At 36.1% G+C, this 19,835-nt stretch overlaps 1 protein-coding gene across 1 annotated transcript in view; it reads right to left on the bottom strand.

Annotated features, from left to right (window-relative positions):
- The window catches only part of LOC131027893 (putative DEAD-box ATP-dependent RNA helicase 29), a 62,587-nt gene that overhangs the window by 28,398 nt on the left and 14,354 nt on the right, over positions 1-19,835 (bottom strand). The window contains exon 4 of the mRNA XM_057957998.2: positions 15,079-15,192. Within this exon, the coding sequence (XP_057813981.1) occupies positions 15,079-15,192 (114 nt within the window). The remainder of the gene's footprint in view (positions 1-15,078; positions 15,193-19,835) is intronic.

Genomic DNA, 19,835 nt, shown 5'->3' with positions numbered 1-19,835 from the left:
CGAATTTCAGGTGATTAAGAGAGAGCAAAGGCATTCTGAAAGGATTTCGAGCAGGTATCTGAGAAGCACTCAATCTTCCAACCGGCGTTCACTTTCAGGTATTCTTCAAAATGGCATCTAGATCTTCAGCTCCTACTTTCATAGCAAATCCCATCGTTGTCGAAGTCAAGGATAGGCTGAGGCTCGTCTTCAAGGAGGTTCCCCTGATAGCTAAGAAGGAAGACTCTGCGGGAGCATTCTCTAGGGTTCCCGACGGCGTGATGTATGTTGAAGATGTAAGGGCATACATTCACTACACCTTGGAGGATCTAAGCACAGAGGAAATCAAAGGCATGTATCAATCTGTGATACTGGGCAGCTCCGGAACCATCAAGCCGAAATACAAAGCCATTGAGGATCTAGGGTTAACCGGTATCCTATACATACCGGAATTCAAAGATGAGATCATCAGATATGTTCTGGGCAGGGTTAATGAGGTGATAAATGAGACTAGTGAAGGTTGGGCCAAATTCTTCCAGAAGAATCCAAACTTTCATACTTCTCATGAAGAATTTGTGAAGTCAACAACTTCCACCATTCCTGATAAATCAAAAGGAAAAGGTACTTTGGGAAGTTCTGAACCAATTTTGGATATACCAACAAAAAATAAGGGTGTACAGACACCACCGGCAACTAAGGAGAGTGTACAATTTATACCGACAGAAACTATTTTTGAGCAAGGAAACGTACAGGATACTGAGAATATTGTGGATAATATTCCACAGGCAGTAATTGTTACTGCACCAAGTGGCGAAGCCACCGGTGCAAAGGAGGTTAAGGTAATGGTAAAGGGAACTGAGACTACACCGGCAGTAGATATTGATTCCCCGGCAAAGATTCCGGCAAATGACACTTCTTAAGTTGAGAAGAAATCAATAATTGAGAGGAGTCCCACTAAATTAATGATGGTAGCCACTCAAAAGCTACTAAAGGAAGGATCAACAGATAAGGGAATAATAGATCAATCAGTTACAGTTTTGCATAGATTAATACCTGATTGTATGATTGAGAATGAAGCAAGCCCTTCCGGCAAGCTTAAAACACTAATAGAGCACATATCTAACAATTTTCAATCACTGCAGCAGATATCAGACCAGCAAGCACTAGAAAGATTCATTGTGGCTAAAAGAGCAGCCTTTGACCAAATCATTGTAACAGAGAGGAAGAAAATTGAAGATAAAACTAATTCTTATTGAGAATCGTTTGAAACAGTGTACAAATATCTACAGGGTCTGTTGTAACATAGAAATTCTTACAGCAAATGTAGATAGCAGATTGAAGGAGTTGCATGATAAGGTAGCTAACATTGCAAATTCTTTTGATGGATTGACCTCTCTAACAGCATCTGTTGATGGTCAAATTTTGTCTTTGGAGAATCAAATTTTTGCTCTTGAAAAGGAGAGAAAAGATCATTCGGAGAGCAAGGAGTCTTAGAGGATTGGTGAGTCCAAGACTGGATTAACTCGGTGTGCACAAGAGAGAATGTATGGACATGATTGCTAAACCCACACCGACAGAAATCTCAAAGAAGGAAACACTTGCACACTTACTAAGTGGACTGGTATCCATATTTGAAACCTTCAAAACCGGCTGGGATACATACCTACAGTTGCTAGACAAGGCTTACCTGTAAATTTTGAAATTAGTCAAGCTCCAGTAGAACAATCAGTATTTATTCATTCTTTTGTTTTGAACCAAATTTCTTCAATGCTTTCACCAGTCTTTGGCATTGATGCCAAAGGGGGAGTGTACATATGTGAAAAATCAGTATCAAAAAAAACAACATTGTATATCTTTTGTATTGTAAGCCGACATAAGGCATATTGTTTGTAAAGGGTATATAGGTCAGTTTGTTAGGTCATTATGATATGGCAGATGAATGACAGGATAGAACATGTGGATGAGATTGTGGATTATAACAGAATAGGATTGTGGAATGAGAAGATCATTTGTATGCGAATGTTGTATCATGCAATGATCTGTAGATGTTTGTAAGACATTCTTGGAGGGAAGGAGATACCGATAGTAGTGTTCAAGGTTTATGAACCGGTATAGAGCAAAGTTATAACCGGAACTCTTTTTGGCATAAGAGATGCATTTTGTGAGTTTATTTTCATTGTTTTACTTCAACAGAAGCTTGTAGTCAGTGAGAGTCTTTAGTGATGAGCAGTGTGCTCTAGGTAGTGTGCCTTCCTGCATGTGCAGACCCCTCTTTATGTAATAGCTTTCATATGGCCAATGAATTGATATTGTGGGTCACAAATCCCACCATGGTTTTTCCTCTTAGGTTTTCCACGTATAAATTATGTGTGTTATGGTGTTCATTCAGTGTTCTTGGATCCCAACAGATAGTGAGTAAAGCTAACCATGATTGGAAATGGAATTTATTGTCTATCAAAAAGAAAGGCTGAAAGCGTATCATAGATTTTACAAACTAGGTAGATAGTGAAGAGGTAGCTTCTTCAAATTTGGATCCTGAAGAAGAATGCTCGATAGCATTATAGAGCTGAATGATGAAAGCATTTTAGAGTTACAAAATTTTCTATACAATCAAGCTCCAAGGATGAATCAATCCCTTCAAAGATTTTTTCCATTGGCAAATAAAAGATTATGAGATATTCCAATCAAGTTGTAACTTTGTGGAAATCATAGACATTGAAGGTGATGCAAAAGGACAAGATGACTAGAAAAATGTCATGCCAAGCCTAGCAGGACCATCATCTATGCATTTAGCTTATCCTCCAGAGTTAACAAGGTACAATATTGATAAAAGTAAGCTAGATCGGAAACATGTGCATCAATTCAGTGGCATTGAAAACAACCAACCCCCTGTAAATTAAGTCACCATACAATCACCTACAACATACTTGCAACAATTTCCTATTATGGCTTACTAAAATTGTACCCTAGAATTTCCAAATTGGTCATGCAGTCAACAATTGGGCCTCTTAACGTCATAGTAAAACTTGCAATTTTTTAAGCAGTCATACTCACCACAACTTCTCATGCAACCATACACCCTATCATACCATCATGAGGCATTACACATTCCAACATTATTTCTCTATTTAGCTTCCACCCAACAATGACATGCTACAATGATTATAAAACTGTCTATTTGTTAGAGGAAATGCTTCTCGATTTTTAGAAGAGTAATTACCAAAGGAAGCATTGAAAGCAAAGGAGGTAAGCCCATTGAAATAATTCAGATTTTTGCTTCTCGAGTTAACGAATGAAAAATATATACAAGATAGGATACAAGGATCAAAACCTTGCAAGAATCTTCGAGCAAGGAAATTTTAGCAAATATCGCATATCCAAGATTTGTGCTTTTATGCAGATGTAACACAAAAAAAGAACCCCAAGTTCAATGAAAACAAAATTTTGAAGACTGCATTCCATACAATGTTTTAAGAAATATGGTAACGTGCGGGGAGGATGAATAATTCAGCAGTCATACTCCAATACTAAAGTCAGTACAAATCTCCTTGATGTAGGAGAACAATTCTAAGCAAGCAGCCAAAACTATGATGAAAACATAGAAGAGTGTGAACCTTCATCCAAGCAAAATAAAGCAAAATAGATGCCAAGATGTAATAACCTGAAATGAGAGTCTCTTAGCTACTGAATCCTATACATGTTGGGTAACCAAACCTGAAGACCACGAGCTAAAAGTGGCATTGCCAAGAGTACAAATTGATAGAACTTTCCAAATGGTTTACATTAGTAACCCAAAAGTTTAGGACTTGACTAGTTCAAAAGGTATTTAGTTAGCATCCAAACAGAAAGTGTTCATTTGTGCAATATATAGAAAGAGCAATCAAAATCAGCACACCCACAATACTCCACACAAGTATTTGTTGTACCCTCAAACAAAGCACCAAAGCAAACCCACTATTAGCCCAAATGGTATGTAGGCATTTAAAGATAATGCATTGTTATTTGACCATAGAGGAGTTGACACAATGGACACAAAGATATTAAGAAACAGTATTTAGCAAAAGACAAGTGAAGATGCATCCTATGTGTTTATCATAAATTAATTGGTGTCAGTCACACAAGCCTCTAACATTGCTGTGTGGATGGCTCAGACTAAGAAGGATAAGATTTATAACTAGGGAAAGCTTCTCACAAACAAAAAACAATTTATTTTCTTGCTATGGAGCTTTTCTATGAAACAACATGCAATTGGACTCTCCCTGGATGCAATGTCTCACAAACAGTGATTGATAGTGAATTAATCCTTGATGATACTTATGATCAAAGTTGGCCATGAATGTTTAGATGGAGAGACCTTGCAATTCCATTGACAGATATTATTGAAGATTGTGCCAAGAAGAGGAAGCAAGTAGACAAACAAACTACATTAGAAGAAGAGGTAGAAGAAATAAACACTCAAGGATGAGGAGAGTAGAAATGTATACAATAGGGATGTAGAGATAAAAACTATTCTTCCCCTAAGGTTCAATCTATTGTAGGAACCCACTTATTCACAAGTGATGAAGGGCAACAAATCAAAGAATGGTTGACCCAACTCAGTGAACAGTTAACTTACAATATGAAGTGCCTACTTAGGTCAACCTCAACAACCTCCAACAGCTAAGCCAATGGAGGATCATTTGGCAATAGAGGAGATTGATATAGAAGTGGACACTAAAATTGAACCCCCTTTTTGTTAACTTATTAGGGGCAAAGTTTCTCTAGCTCTCCCAAGTCCAAATCCTTCTATCAAGATTGTCTCCCATTCCACATTATGGAACCTATGTTCGAAGCACTATAGGTTATTTTCTAATGTAGTAGTTGTTGGATATTGCAGGTGGTCCATCTGAAATCTGATTGATTATGGAGGTCTCACACCAACATAATTTTGTGCAAGTAGAATGCCACCGAGAAGTCACTGGGAATTGTCAATCAAGGGTGGCCAAAGCAATACACATCAGAGATGCATGAACAATGCGTACCCCCTCATCTGATCCATTCCATCACCTCTCTTGTGCAGAAGGTGTTACACTCTATATGCATTAATTAAGCATAACTTTTGATACCAATATTTGTTACCACAATCCTCTATAAATCTACAAAACCATACAAAGGTAGATAATAACAGTAGTATTATGGAGATAGCAGCATTGGAAAGTCACCTCCATGGCCAGCAAACTCATTTCTATGAATACCTGAACCAAGAACTCAGTTCACTCAGGCCCAAGCAAAGAAGAATGTTGAGGCCAAAGGCAAGTTGGTGGTTGCATTGTAGAAGGTTGTTCAAGCAAAGCAAGTCCCATGCCCTGACCCTAGAAACCTGATCGCAGCCCATTTTATAGTTCAAGCAATTTAGAGGTGGTGCCAAAAAGAGGAAATGCTAACATATAAAAGAACTTAATTAAGAATATATTAAAAGCTTATGGCAGTGATTAGATTAGAAGGGACGTGACTCCTTCCAAAAGTGAGAGGTTGTAACTCCCTCACATCTGAGATAAAAGGGAGATCATTTCATTGGGAAAAAGGAAATCAAGGAATCAATCAATTTCGGAATAAATATATGACTGTTTACCTGTGGACTACAGCCAAAGAGGACGAAAACCCTCAGAGTTAAATTGAGAGTTTAAGGACAAAACCCCTTAATTATCTTAGCAAGTTAAGGACAAAAACCTTTAATTGTCATTGCTGAGTTAGGGACAAAAACCTCTGATTCAGGCAGATGTGAAAGGACTTTCAAAATTTGCAAACTTAGGGATGAAAACCTCTGATTTAAGCAGATCTGAAAGCACTTTCAAAGTAGAAATACAAGAGGAAATCATCATGGTTAGGAGAATTATTGCAGAAAATCAAAATATGATTTACTTTCAGAATTATGTCATAAATTATTCTAAAAATGACAGGAAGAGGACATGAATGCCATTCAAGAATTATTGTACAAAACTGAGGCCCCTATAATTATTGACAAATAACAAAGGTTGTCAAGAGATTTAAAAACTTGTATTCCCATTGATGAGTATTTGGAGTTACTTGGGTACCAGTATCCCAACAAAAGAGGCCTATATGAATACATAAGCAAAGTGGCTAAGGATGAGATGAAGGAACCAAACCCAAAGGAATCAATTTTGATAGGAGACAATAAGTCAAAATCAGAATTAGAATCACAAAAAGCTGATAGAACCGATGAAGAAGGACCAGGATTAGAGATACAAGAAACAACCAACAAGCAAGTTGAAGAAAGGGTATCACTTCTTGGATGCAAAGAGACCAAGAAAGAAGAAGACTTCTAGTTTGTACATGGTGAATCTAGGTGACGCCAACATGAACTCCATAGGACAATGGGATGCATTCACCAAGCTGTCATTTCATTACGATTGAAGAACGAATGGAGATGGTTATCTTGGGGTATTTGAAGCTTTATAAAGAGAAGCATTCCAATCATTCCAATGAGTGCAATTCCAAGCATGGAAAAGACAATAACAGTGTGGATTTACTTTTAGTTATATTCTTTCAACATTTTAGTCATAAAGGAAAATACTCTAAGCATGGAGAAAAGGTGAAAGATACAACGTGTAGTAAATGACGCCTACATCCTTTTACTCAAATACAAAAGGTCTTTCCGCAAAGGAATGGAACCTTGTTATTCAACACTCTAATATTCATCATGATGGAGGATGCAACATTTCAATATCATTTTGGATTTTAACAACGACAATTGAGAATTTTTATTCAGTGCCCAAGATCTTTGGTAGAAATGAAATGAGAGGATAGAAGACAATGACAATGTATGATCTCATTTAACATGATCAAGCCAATCTTTTTTATTCTTTTTCAAGGCCAAAATCTAATATCATACATATGAATGAGAAGAATTTTTATAGCAATTGGGTTAAGCAAAGCACATTGTTTTATAACAGACATCTAGTACAACCACCTAAGAGACGATGGCACATGGGAATGGATTTTTGTAAGCAAGAAGAAACTTGTGAAAGCTCCCTAGCTGCTATGGGAAATGGACATGATATAGTGTTTCCCATCTTCTTATGGTATTTATTGGATGGAACTTCTACAATGTTTCCCCACATAACTCACAATAATGCATGTAACTTCATGCAAATGAAGGATGTTAGTCTACCGGAATGTTATAAGAACATATTCCTACCACCTATCTATGAATTGCATAGTGAAAACCTTTTTGTTATCTTTGGGGAAGGAGAAGAAGAATTTGCATTCCCCACTATTCCAAGGAAAATAATACTGTCTATAGAGCATAAGTGTAATGCTCCTATGTTCTACAATTTGACTAAGGGGAAAGCCAAGCATTAATAGAAAATATCATATTAGTTCTTACACAAAGGATTCAATCAATAGCTGATCAGCAAATTCACCTACAAGGTTGTTCAGGATAATAAAAATCAAATGAAAGCTATGCTACACAACAATCTAATCACAATCAGCCAATGTCATGAGGTTGAAATGGAATGCCTAAAGGCACCAAAAGAATTTAGGGAAAATAAATCAAAATTTCTCATACAAATCAATACTTATACAAATGCAGACTGCCCAATCAACAAATCCTGGTTTGAGTTTGTCCATATTCTGGTTGGTGAAAAGGGTGGTTCTACTCTTGAAACCAGAGAAGCTGGATACACCTTTGCCCCTCCTTGGGCACGTGTATTTATGGATACAGATACGATAAGAAGCGTATACACGTCAGATATTGCACCAATGGATGCCCCAAAAACATCGAGTTTCCAACTGTGCCAAATATTATGTGATTTGATTATTTTTAAATTTGACATAAATCTTACCAAGCTTAAGTTTAGAAAACTTCAATCGTGCAATTCTTTTTTGCCATAAACAAAACCTACACCAAATGAGGAAGACAAATGAAATGTTTTTCACTTTCAACAACCCTTTTTTTGGGGTTACCTTCCATTGCAGCTCTACTTTTTTTTAGCATATTGTAAATTGTTATATCAACTTATAATTATTTAGGTAGCAATTACGAGTCTATATTGGCTTTAAAGTAATGAAAATCTCCTCTAATAACATAAATATGTGTATTTTTTTATGAATGTTGTATCCATATCGGGGGTCCTCAAAAATGGTCATGTCCATATATTTGATACCATATTTGTCTATGTATCCATATCCATGTCCATGCAACTTTGCTTGAAACTCATGGTGATCTTTTGAAGAGCAATATTTAGAATTGGACAATACAACAAATGAGATTACTAGAACAAGCAACGACCTTTATGATAGCCAACCCATAGATCCTAAGTTACCCAATGAATGGAAAGAAAAATTTTGGAATACTTCTAGAAACTCTCTAATTGGACTCGTTACAAAATGTGGGAATATTGAAAGTGGACCAAAAAGCTATTAAATCATTTCAGAAAAGAACATCACATTTAAGGTCATAGATGTGTGTCATGCTTCTAATTCTCATCTTAATATATGGAAAGCTCATTTTCCTAGTTTGCCTCAAAGAAACATTCATAAAACCATGCAAGGATTGGGCAAACCAAAGCGACTCTGTAATGTCCCCCTTTGGGATTGCCCTAAATCTTGCCCAAGCACCTACCAAAGTCTGCTGACTTTCGCTTGGTTATTTCTAAAATCAGTTATTCTATTTGGATTGATTGACTTTCTTGTCTCTTTCCATGCTTGATCTTGAATGATTACCTGATCTGCTACATATCTTATGACTGATCTACTCTTTATGAGCAGTGATGCTAATTGAATTTTTCTCCTTCTTTGATTATCAGTCTGCTGATTACTAATTGCAGATCTGCATGTCTGATCTGATCTCTTGCTTTTCATTTCATTGATCATTCAATATAGACATCTTCATTGATGATTTAATCGCTCTTGGCTGAGAATTTAACCCCATTTGCTGGTTGAGGATTCTGCTGATCTGCTTATTCTATCACCCAATATATTGATCTAATTCCCCATGGCTAATCTATGCCCTCCTTCAGACATTCTACAACCTTTTTTCTATTATTGCTCCAAAAGAGGCAACTTCGTGAATGGATATATCCCTTTGCAAGGGGTAGCAACTTCCAATTTATAGGCACCCTTTCACATTCAAAATTGGGCACTCCATTAAGGAGGTCAGCCTTTACAAAATATGATCTTGTTATATTTAAAACCATTTTTAACACCAAGATGTGGTTGGCTTAATGAACTAGAACAGATTTAATTTAATTTTAAATCGGGTCAGCCCTTTGTATAATAATATATTTTTACTAAAAATCTGGGTCGGCCCCTATCAATTCCTTTGCCCATTTTGTATTAATAGATCTTTGGGGTTTGCTCTTTATGACAGGACATGACAATCCACCCTTCCCAAGATTGCTTGTCCTAAAGCAATGTCAATTTTAATTCTGATTGACCTAACATTTTGAGAATGTCATGGATATCTCTGAGTCAAAACAAGTAAATATCTCTTTTGATTCACTTTCGTTATTCCCATATTCTAGATCAACTAGAAACAATAATCAAAGAATCAACCAATTTTGGAGTAAATATTATGACTGTTTACCAGTGAACTACAGCCAAAGAGGACAAAAACCCTCCAAGATAAATTGAGAGTTTCAAGGATGAAACCCCTTAAATTTTCTTAGCAAGTTAACGACAAAAAACCTTAATTGCCATTGCTGAGTTATGGATGGAATCCTCTGATTCAGGCATATCTGAAAGAACTTTCAAAGTAGACATACAAGAAGAAATCATCACAGTTTGAATGAGAATTGTAGCAGAAAATCAAGATATGCTTTATTTTTAGAATTATGTCATCAATTATTAATCTGAATATTATAATAAATTCATAGTTTTACGCTAAGTCACAGCATTCGAATTCGAGTTCAAGTTCAACAACTATGAAATTCGGGTGAAGTTCGGCAAGGGCGAAAAGTTCAAAAAAAATCCGACATTAAATTCGCCTTATATAATTTTTATTTTTTAAATATAAGTAATATATCCAATAAATTATCAAAATAATTTACAGTTGAAAAATAGATTTAAAATCATTATTAAAAAATGTCACATCTATAAAATATAAAATATAAACCATAAGAGATAATTAATAAATAGATTAAAATAATAATAATTTTAATATTTTACATATAAATTCAAATATTTTAAATTTAAAAAATAATATTAAAGATTAATAGATTTAAATATATTACATTTTAATGTTTTAATAAAAGTAAAACTTAAAAACTAAAAGCACGACAGATAAATAAAAAAAATTATTAAACAATAATAAATTTAGATATATTAAATGTTAATGTTTTTATAAAAGTACCTAAAACCTAAAAACTGAAAATACGGTAGACGCGGAGCCTCCTGACGGCATATATTCGACGGAGTCTCCAGTAGACCATCATCACCCAATCTTCAGTTACGTTCAACCTTCTACAGTTGCCCAGAACACAATTTCCATAAATGACTCCAATCATTTGCCGTACGAACTTGACACGAATTTATCGAATATTTTTATTTTTTTAAAAGTTCGCCGAATTCCAAATCTGAAGCCGGAAATTCGGCGAATGCGGTGACTTAGGTTTTAGGCAAAGCCATAGTAAGAATTATTGTTCAAGAAAAGCCCTAGAAAGGGAAATTACATCAAGGTTATAGATACTGCAAAAATAGTGAGCTATTCACAAGAACATGAACTGGTAACAGACAAACTGTTGCAACAAAGTAACAAAGAAGTTTAAGCCCTTAGTCTAGAAATAAAGAACCTCAAGGCATAAAGGACAGCCTCATCAAGTTCCACCACCTCCTTTAGCTGCTTCTTGCTAAGTTCTTTCTTTTTGTTATTATTATTGTCGGAAGACACTCTCTCTATTCTAAAAGGGGGAATAATATAAACTGTTGAAATAAATAATACTTTATTCATAACCTAACTTTTCATGTTAAGCTTTGTGAGCATCAGATGGCAATATAATGGCTTAAGTTTTGGTTGTGGGCACTTGCATACCCAATAAACATAAATCTCAGAATTCAACAAGCAAGCCTTATATCAAATGAGAGCTGTCATATTGGCAGTCCTCCCTGTGCCGAACTAATTATAATATTATAGCCAACACTGTTGATACATGGAAGCTTCAATTATTCTATATTCCTTAACTTTTGTTATTATCTCAATTGATATTCTCTGGTACTGTAGAATGTGTTAACGAACATGATGAGCCTTGGAAGCTTCTATGCTTCAAGGCTTCATATATGAGGACCTTGCTTTCTAAATTGAGCGAAACAAAGAATTTGATTTTTGGCAAAGTATAGATGGCATGCCAAGGGTTCAAATCCATTTGGATTGGAGAAACCTTTGGGGCAACCAAGGTGTATGAAATGTCCCCAATTTGAAATAAAATTTAATAATAAATGATAATAATAAAATTTAAATATTAAAAATTAAAATTAAAATATATAAAAAAAATTAAATATAATTAAAATTTAATTAAGTTAACAAATGGTCAAAAGACATAAATTGAAAAGTTGTGACTCCCTCAAACATGAGATATAAAAGGGAGAAGAGAACCTCATTTGAGGGGGGGTAATTTGGGAATCAGAAGTGCAGATCTTATTTAAACAAGAAGTGCAGATCTGATTGTGAAAGGTTGTGTCCCTTTCGAAGGGCAGAAACAATGAAGGGTTGCACTCTTTCAAAGGGTGCTAATGGTGAAAGGCTATGTCTCTTGCCAAAGGGCATACATGATGAAGAGGTGTAACATTTCCCTCACATTGAAAGATATAAAGGAAAGGAATCAAAAGCCTCCAATGACAGCACCATCGATCACATCAGATCAGAACTGTTATTAAGTTACAGGCAGTAACATCCTTGTTCTTGGTGGTATGCATGGGGATTATGGAAAAGAAAGGAAGAAGCATACACGGCAGAGATTATCAAATTACAGGATAAACATAAATAATAATTTTCAGATAAAGGAGAAGCATCTTCAATAATCAGCGAACTGAAGGGATCAAGAACAGTGGAACACCAAGACATAAATATACAACAGACTGCTACAATTGGCAAACAGTGAGAAATTAGAAATATAAAGGACCAGCCAGCATTACAACCATATTATCAGTTAATGCAGATCTGGTACGATATTCCCTATTCCTGACTTTATAGCATGATAGAATATAATTGTAGATCAAATGTCCATTAAGATTACACAATACCTTGTGGCCAATTGGGCATATCATTCTTGGTGATAAACAATGCAATCAGAATTTATTTATAATTACATAATTATGAATGCTATACACAATTCTTATTATATCTGGCATAAGGAACAATCAATGATGGATAATTATATATAATGAGCAAACTACCATGATAGCAATATAAGTACGTACAAGGAGGGAGGACAGTGATGAGGTCCTCCTCTAGGTAGACCACCTCATGGTAGTTGACCAATGGTCCCATGAGGCCAAGGGGGTGTAGACAAAGTCCACCGCTCTTGGACTTAGAGATGAAGGACGTCCAAGAGACCCTATTGTATCTTTCCAAACACTATCATGGTTGATTATTGAATTAAGGGAACTCTAGCCACAAGAGAAGGATAAGGATTGAAGTGATGAAGGGGAATGGTGATAGGATATCTCACTAGGTAGACCACCTCATGGTAGTTGACAGATGGTCCCATGAGGCCAAGGGAGCTCTAACTCTCACTCCACTCTTGGGCCTAGGGTAGAGGGCCTCTTGGACACTTTATTGTTCCTCCTTACTCCCACTTTCTTATGGTTGAGTTTCGATAAGGAATTAGACAAAGACTATGGTTAAGTTAATGTTCCTAACCCTAAGTATAGAGAGTTTATGCTTAATTGTCTGTCTTAGAAGATTCATATTATTAATTATATACATTTCAATGGTTTCCTAACCTATCACAGTATCTCAGCAGGTATGCATCCTGTTCCATTTATTGTTTTACATGGAAATGATGATTTAGGGCAAAAGTTAGGGTTTTTACTAAAAAGGGACATTACAGTGTAAAAGCGATCTTGCATAACCCAAACACATTTATTTATAAAATTTGTTTTATTTGCAGGTTTTCTACATTGTTTTCTAGCAGATCCCAATAAAGTGCAAGTATCTAACTACACCACATTTCTCCATCTTTAAAGATCCAGAGTTACAGTTCGGAACACAAACTTATATGAGAACTTTACATGTTTCAATCATGTTTCATGAAATCTTATTACTGCACTCATTACAAAAGGTTCCAGACTCATTACCAGGCATAACAAAGTTCAGTCTAGAACCAGTGTTTTGATTATACGATGACCGTATGAACTTTGCGACAACACTAGCTGCATTCCAAATTCATTGGCCCCAAGGAGGTTTGTGGTATGACGTATCAAGATCCATTGCATGTTTCTCACCGCATTCATTCCAAAAGGTTTACTTCTGCTTTAGCAATTTATTACATTTGGCATTGAGATTTGCACCAACTTGTAGCTAGCACAAATCACTCCAATGCCTAAGGCTTACCCAATGATACTACTGAAGTTAATTTGAAAGGCTGTAGTAGATCAGTTAGCTTCAATTCTAGCCAGCATATTGATTAGAGAGTTTGATGGCAAAACAAGAGTTTGTATTGTAAGTTCATTTGACAATTTTGTAATTCAAACATATTTGTGTCCATGTTGCATTGAAGGCTGAGGCCACGTATTATTAGTCTATTGCAGCAGTCTGTAATGTGTTTCATGTTGGTCATCAATAAAGATCTATAATGTTGTTTACTGTTTCATTGAGTTTCATTGTGTGTTTGTATGTTTGGCTGCATGCTTGTATAATCCTTCACTGGTCCCCGAGTATCTGCTAGCAACTGTGCATATTCCTATATTGGTATATGGCCAGATGATCATATACTGACCACTTTTACAGTTTACTACTCTGTTCTCAATTTCTGAGGGAAGTTGTGTTGAGTTGGTGGTCAGCACCTCCTTGGGGACTTGTGACATGGCCTAACCGCCTCATGTGGATTGGGTTAAATCTGGTGTTTGTATTGGGCATTGATAGTTCGAGCTTTTGGCGCAACGGCAAACAATTCCATCAATTGGTATCAGAGCCTTCAGTCACGGGTTCAAGTCTCCCTTCAGTGGGTGCTGAAGGCTCAGTTGGTGCTGAGGGGGAGATTGTTGACTTAGTGGTCAGCACCTCCTTAGGGACTCATGACATGGCTTAACCGCCTCTCGTGGGTCGGGTTAAATTTGACGTTTGTATCGGGCATTGATAGTTCGAGCTTTTGGTGCAACAGCAAACGGTTCCAACAAGTTGTTAAGCCATGTTGTGAGATTCCAAAGTGGGCTTTTTGAAGAGTTATGCTTTCAATTCAAAACTGTTTATCTTTACAGAATGACAGTAAGATAAATGAAGACTGTTCAAATCTAGGATAATCTTGACATTCTTAACAGCTCTTAAGGGATGTTCTCGCTAGACTTGCACTTAGGTTTTGAGAGAATGCTAAGTACAGGATGATTGTAGACAACATGAGGAAATTTATAAAACAAACCAATCTACCATATTTATGCTCATCAGAAGCTCACAGACCCATAGTTCGTGAACTCCATTCTCAACTGAAACAAGCACCCTGCAAACACGTGGAGAATGTCCTCAAATTTGCTGAAAAGAACTTAACTTCTTCAACTGGTTTCAATTAGAAGGACAAAACCCTCTCCATAGATTTTCAACCATCTCTAAACTCTACATTTTCATTTCTATATTGTTAGAAGAATTCCACCTTATACTACAGTACAATTGATCACTTTTTATTTAATTACTATTTATCAGTTGCAATAGCAAACAAAATTATATCTGATACTGTCATTGGAATTAACTGGAAACAGGATCTTCAGGTATTAACTCAAAAGTGTATATAGGAAGTTAGAAATTACAAGTGAAAAACAGATACATACTTACACAAAAATATGCCTAATTCTTGCAAATTTCAGGGACAATGAAATCCAGATAATTTTTAAATCTTAGTCACTATCCAAGGAAATTAAAGGAGATTACGTAAACTATTATATACTTACATTGGCAGCATTGTCGGCCATCTGAGTAGTTTTTTGCTGCTGGATAGAGCTTATTACTTGTTCATGTATAGCTCTCTTTCTCCTCATTATATCAACTCCTTGACTAACTGGTATCTGAAAGATTCAATAATACTTGAGAAACAGAATTCTATAAAATGTTCCAGCAGTCACATGGTACAACTGTAGATGCCTAAATTAATAATTTTTGAAAACTGTATTTGTATAAACTACAAACAGGAATACAAAAACTCGAAGAAAATGTCTAAAAAAATTGAAGCATCCTAAGTTTTGACTCCTTGGTAATATGCACCCTATTCTATTTTCACTTCATCATATCCATTCTCTACATACCTTGAAAATAACACATTGTAGCAAACTACTCCTTATCACATAAAAAAAATTATATTAGTCAAATTAGAAAATTAAGAAATTGTAATATATGTTCGCAAAAGGTCCAAAGGAAACATGAAATATGCTTAAAATGAATTCTATTCTTTATTCCTTAATGTAAAGTTTTGATGTTATTAAAAAACTATATTGAATTTTTCAGTCTCTTGAAACCATTTGAGCAATTTCTTGATTATTCTAATATGAAGTCAAAAATATAATTTATTTTCTCAGAGCCCCTAACACTAAAGGACATTTTGTAGTCATCACAGAGGCATCGAGTGAAGATTTAGGAGGTGTGCTTATGCAAGAAGGTCAAATTATAGCTTATGAGTTTAGAAAACTTCATCCTTATGAGTTAAATTATACTTCACACAATTTTGAGCTCATGGCAATAATTCACACCTTACAGATACGGAAACATTATGTACTAAGCCATTTGAACTCAAATCTGATAACTTAGGACTCAAGTATATCTTAACTCAATCCAAGCGCATGCCAAAAAGCAATTGCTAGTATTTCTATCTAACTATGACATTGTCATCAACTATATTGAAGGCAAAGAAAATTGAGTAGCAAATGGTCTTAGTTGAAGATGGCATACTGCCACTATAGCTACTACTCATTCATCGTTTCAAAAACAGGTTTTGAGAAACCTTATGAAAGATGAATTCTATGAGCAAGACAAAAATGCTCTTGCAGAAAACCCACAAGATTTTAAATATGACGGATACCATTTTGACACAAGTGGATTACTAAAATTCAAGGGTAGAATGTATGTTCCAAATCAGAGTGATTTAAAAATTTTAGTGCTAAGGAAAGTGTTGATGTGTTTTTTAGGACCACACCGAACACAAAATAAAGTTTCCAATGGTCACTTCACTCTCTCTTGTTTAAAATCAGGCCATATGCTAAGATTGCAAAGAAAGATCAAATGGCTAATCTCAAGGTTCCTTTCGCGCGTGGACGTGACTTAGTTAGTTGATGGGTTTGATGTTAACCCAAGGGACCTTACGCATTCACTTGAAGAGGATAACAAATTTATGCAAGTTGAAGGATTTGATAAGAATGATTTAGCTTTGAAAACAATGTTTTGTGGGACCTTTTAGATTTCAAGTATGCTGAAAGTAAATGGGAAAGGGTTTAAAAAACTAAGCTAAGACTAATATAATCCTATGAACACAGAGATGGGATTACTTATGCAAAATCCAACCACGCTTCGTTTTGCCAACATGAGCACAACTACACGAAGGCGGTGCAACCTTCAGAGGGTGTGTTATGGATTTTCAAATCACCAATAGAAACCATCAAATTGAACAATCTCCACTGATAATCAAAGTTAAACATACACATATAACAAAGGCACAAGCTAACTTTGCACAATATGCAACAACCAACTGCACACCAAAAGTATGAGCACGGACTTCACAACAAGCAACCCTATCAAATCCAGTTCACCTAACAACATGAAAGCAAATCTAATCTATGTGAAGAGAGTGAGACCATGCGAGCTTCAAAAAAAACAAGAACACACCAACAATGGAACAATGTATTAAGTGTTTGCTTCAAAAACTCTTAGCAACAATCTCAGAAAATAATCTCCCCTTTGTTACAAATGAGGGGGGTCACCCCTTTATTCAGGCTTTTGGCCTTGACTACATGCAAACCCTAATTAGGGTTTTACCCTAAAAGATTCTCCACTCAAGATGCAACAAGGTGGGAATCAGCAATTAATACCCATCATGCCCATATAAAATTTATTCAATAAGCCCAAAAATGGCGTTCATTTGTGCATTAAATGCACTGCATTACATCAAACTTGCCCAAGGCCAAAATACAAAAATATTCCCATGCAAGAAATAAATGCCCATCATTCCCCATGCAATGGCTACATGTGTAGAGAATCTGTCATAAAACCATTAATAAGACAGTTGCATGCAAAAAGATTCCTCATGCATTCAACATGCATTGACCGGGCCGCCACTAAGTAAAAAATATTCCAGCAGTAAATGCATCGCCACTACTCAATCAAAAGATTCTCGTCCAAGAATGGACGACCATTATCTCGTTCATTAATTGCATACGCAATGAATTTACTGATGACGGCTTCCAGCTCTGCGATGGAGACACTTGGCACATTTTCAATATCAAACTCCATCAAGGTAATTTCCTCCTCACTCTTGGAAAAGAAACTTTCCCACTCCATGATTTCCTGTGTCCTCTTCATTGTACTGGAAAATGAAGAAACATTTGCAAAATCTTCCTTAGTGAATGAACCTACGAAGAAGAACTCATGCAACTAGGATTTCAAGCAATTCATTGTTACTCCATTCTCATTGAGCTTCTTTGCAATTAGTGCTTCAATTGCATTGATGACTTCTTCTTGCACCCTTCTGATTGAGTATCTCAAAGTTAAAGACTCCATGCTAAATTTGTCAAAGGTGTTCTTTCCAGAGCAAACAGTGCAGAACCACCGGAGAAAGTCATAAACCTCATTCTCTTGAATTACTTTCCCATCAATTAGTGATTGCTTTGGAATCTTCATTAGAGCCCTGAGTCGCAGAATGGTTAAGTCCTGATATATGTGAACATCTTCCCACAAACCTTATGCTACCTTCAATCTATTCTGAAAGGCCGTGAACCTAGAATGAAGTTGAGCCAAGTCCTCAATGAACTTTCATGCTGCAGTGTAGACACCTTCTACCCATTCCCTAGAATTTTGTGCCATTGCTTTGATTACCTCTGTGTCGTCAACAACTTCCTCAGGGAGGGAAGGAGGAGGAATGAATGAGGGACTTGCTCCCTTGAGCAGTCGTTTAAGACTATTAATTTACTCGCATAAGGCTCTATTTTCTTCCCTCAGCCTCTTACATTCTGCCTTCGTTTTCAGCATCTTTTCTTTTCATGGCTAAGGAAGATCCTTCGAAGTCTCCAATTACTTGTCCCGTGGAAGCAGGACCAAGATCAACCTGTCTAATAACATAATATTCTGACCTGATTTCATTCTTATCCTTATCTACTATGGGCTCACCTATGTGCAAGTTCTGGGATCCGGATACATCCCTCACGACCTTGGAAAATTTCCGGGGAGCCTTCTTTCCTACCAGCTGATCCATCCTTTTTCTGTCTCCCTCCTCAGTCTATCCATCAGCCAATCAGGAGCGAGAATGTAGTGACTATGGATTTCCATGTGCTCTTGCTCCTGTGATTCTTCCTCCATTTCGCCAAGGATGGCTTCTATGAAACTATCCTAACGAGTTTCTTCCTGGTGTGGAGGACTTCCCTGTTTTTTACTTCCTAGTTGATTGGGTCTGTGTGAAGCAATGATGTTAAGTATATCCAATGCTAGAGTATTGCTTGGAGGAGGATCCACTAGATTTTCCTACGTGAACATTTCTACCTCCCGCACACTAGAAGAACTTGCTGGTGACTGCACCCTTTCTACCCTTGCTCTCTTTTGAAGAGGTTCTTCCTGTTGCATTTCTTGCTGAACTTCTTGATGGATTTCCTGTTGTGCTTCATGATGAACTTCCTGCTAGACATCCTTCTTCCTTGTCATCCTTGGCCTCTTCGGAGCACTTTTCCCTTTATCAAGACGGACTTCTTCTTTTGCATGGGCCTACAAAGATCCTTCAATTGTTTCACTATGGGAATCTAGACTTCCCATCAACTGATAGGTCAAGTGAACATTTCCTTCTGTCAACTTCCTTATCTGTCGATCTACTAAAATAATATTAACATCTTCTATAATGATCATCTTCTATTTTTAGCAATCATCTTAGTTGTCGACTTATTTAGCTGTTTAGCTTTTTGGTCGACTTATTTAGCTTATTTAGTCGACTTATTTTAAGCTATATTTAGCTTTTTAAGCTTTTTAGCTTATTTGATTTCACTTTGACGACTAGTTCTATTTATAGAACATCATCTTGTCACCTCTATATATACGTGTGTATATCATTCAATGTAATTATCCGATTATTGAATCATTCATTCAATTTATTTTTCATGGTATCAGAGCATGGAAATTAAAAAATTTGAAAGTTTTTGTTATTAAAAATTTTCAAAGTTTTTATTGAAGAGATTTTTTTTAAACTTTTTTTTTTTTTTTTAAAAGAGTAGGTTCTTTTTCTCTTCCTGGGTGGATTTTTTTTTGCAAGTTGAAAATTTTCGTAAGGTTTCCACAAATTTTGACTAGGGTTTTAATCCTTCAACTCAAGTTGGAATTTTATCCTGGTTGCAAATTCTTGGTGGATTTTTCGAGACCTCAACTGGGTCGTCATCATATTTTTTTGGGTGCATCGTTTTCCATGCCTCGATTTTTGAGCCATTAGATTTGCATTCCGATTACAAATTCTTGGTGGGTTTTTCGA

The sequence above is a fragment of the Cryptomeria japonica genome, chromosome 1 (genome assembly GCF_030272615.1).
Source record: "Cryptomeria japonica chromosome 1, Sugi_1.0, whole genome shotgun sequence".
Classification (NCBI taxonomy): Eukaryota; Viridiplantae; Streptophyta; class Pinopsida; order Cupressales; family Cupressaceae; genus Cryptomeria; species Cryptomeria japonica.
The sequence above is the reverse complement of the archived record's forward strand: the minus strand, read 5'-3'. Positions and strand labels throughout refer to the sequence as shown.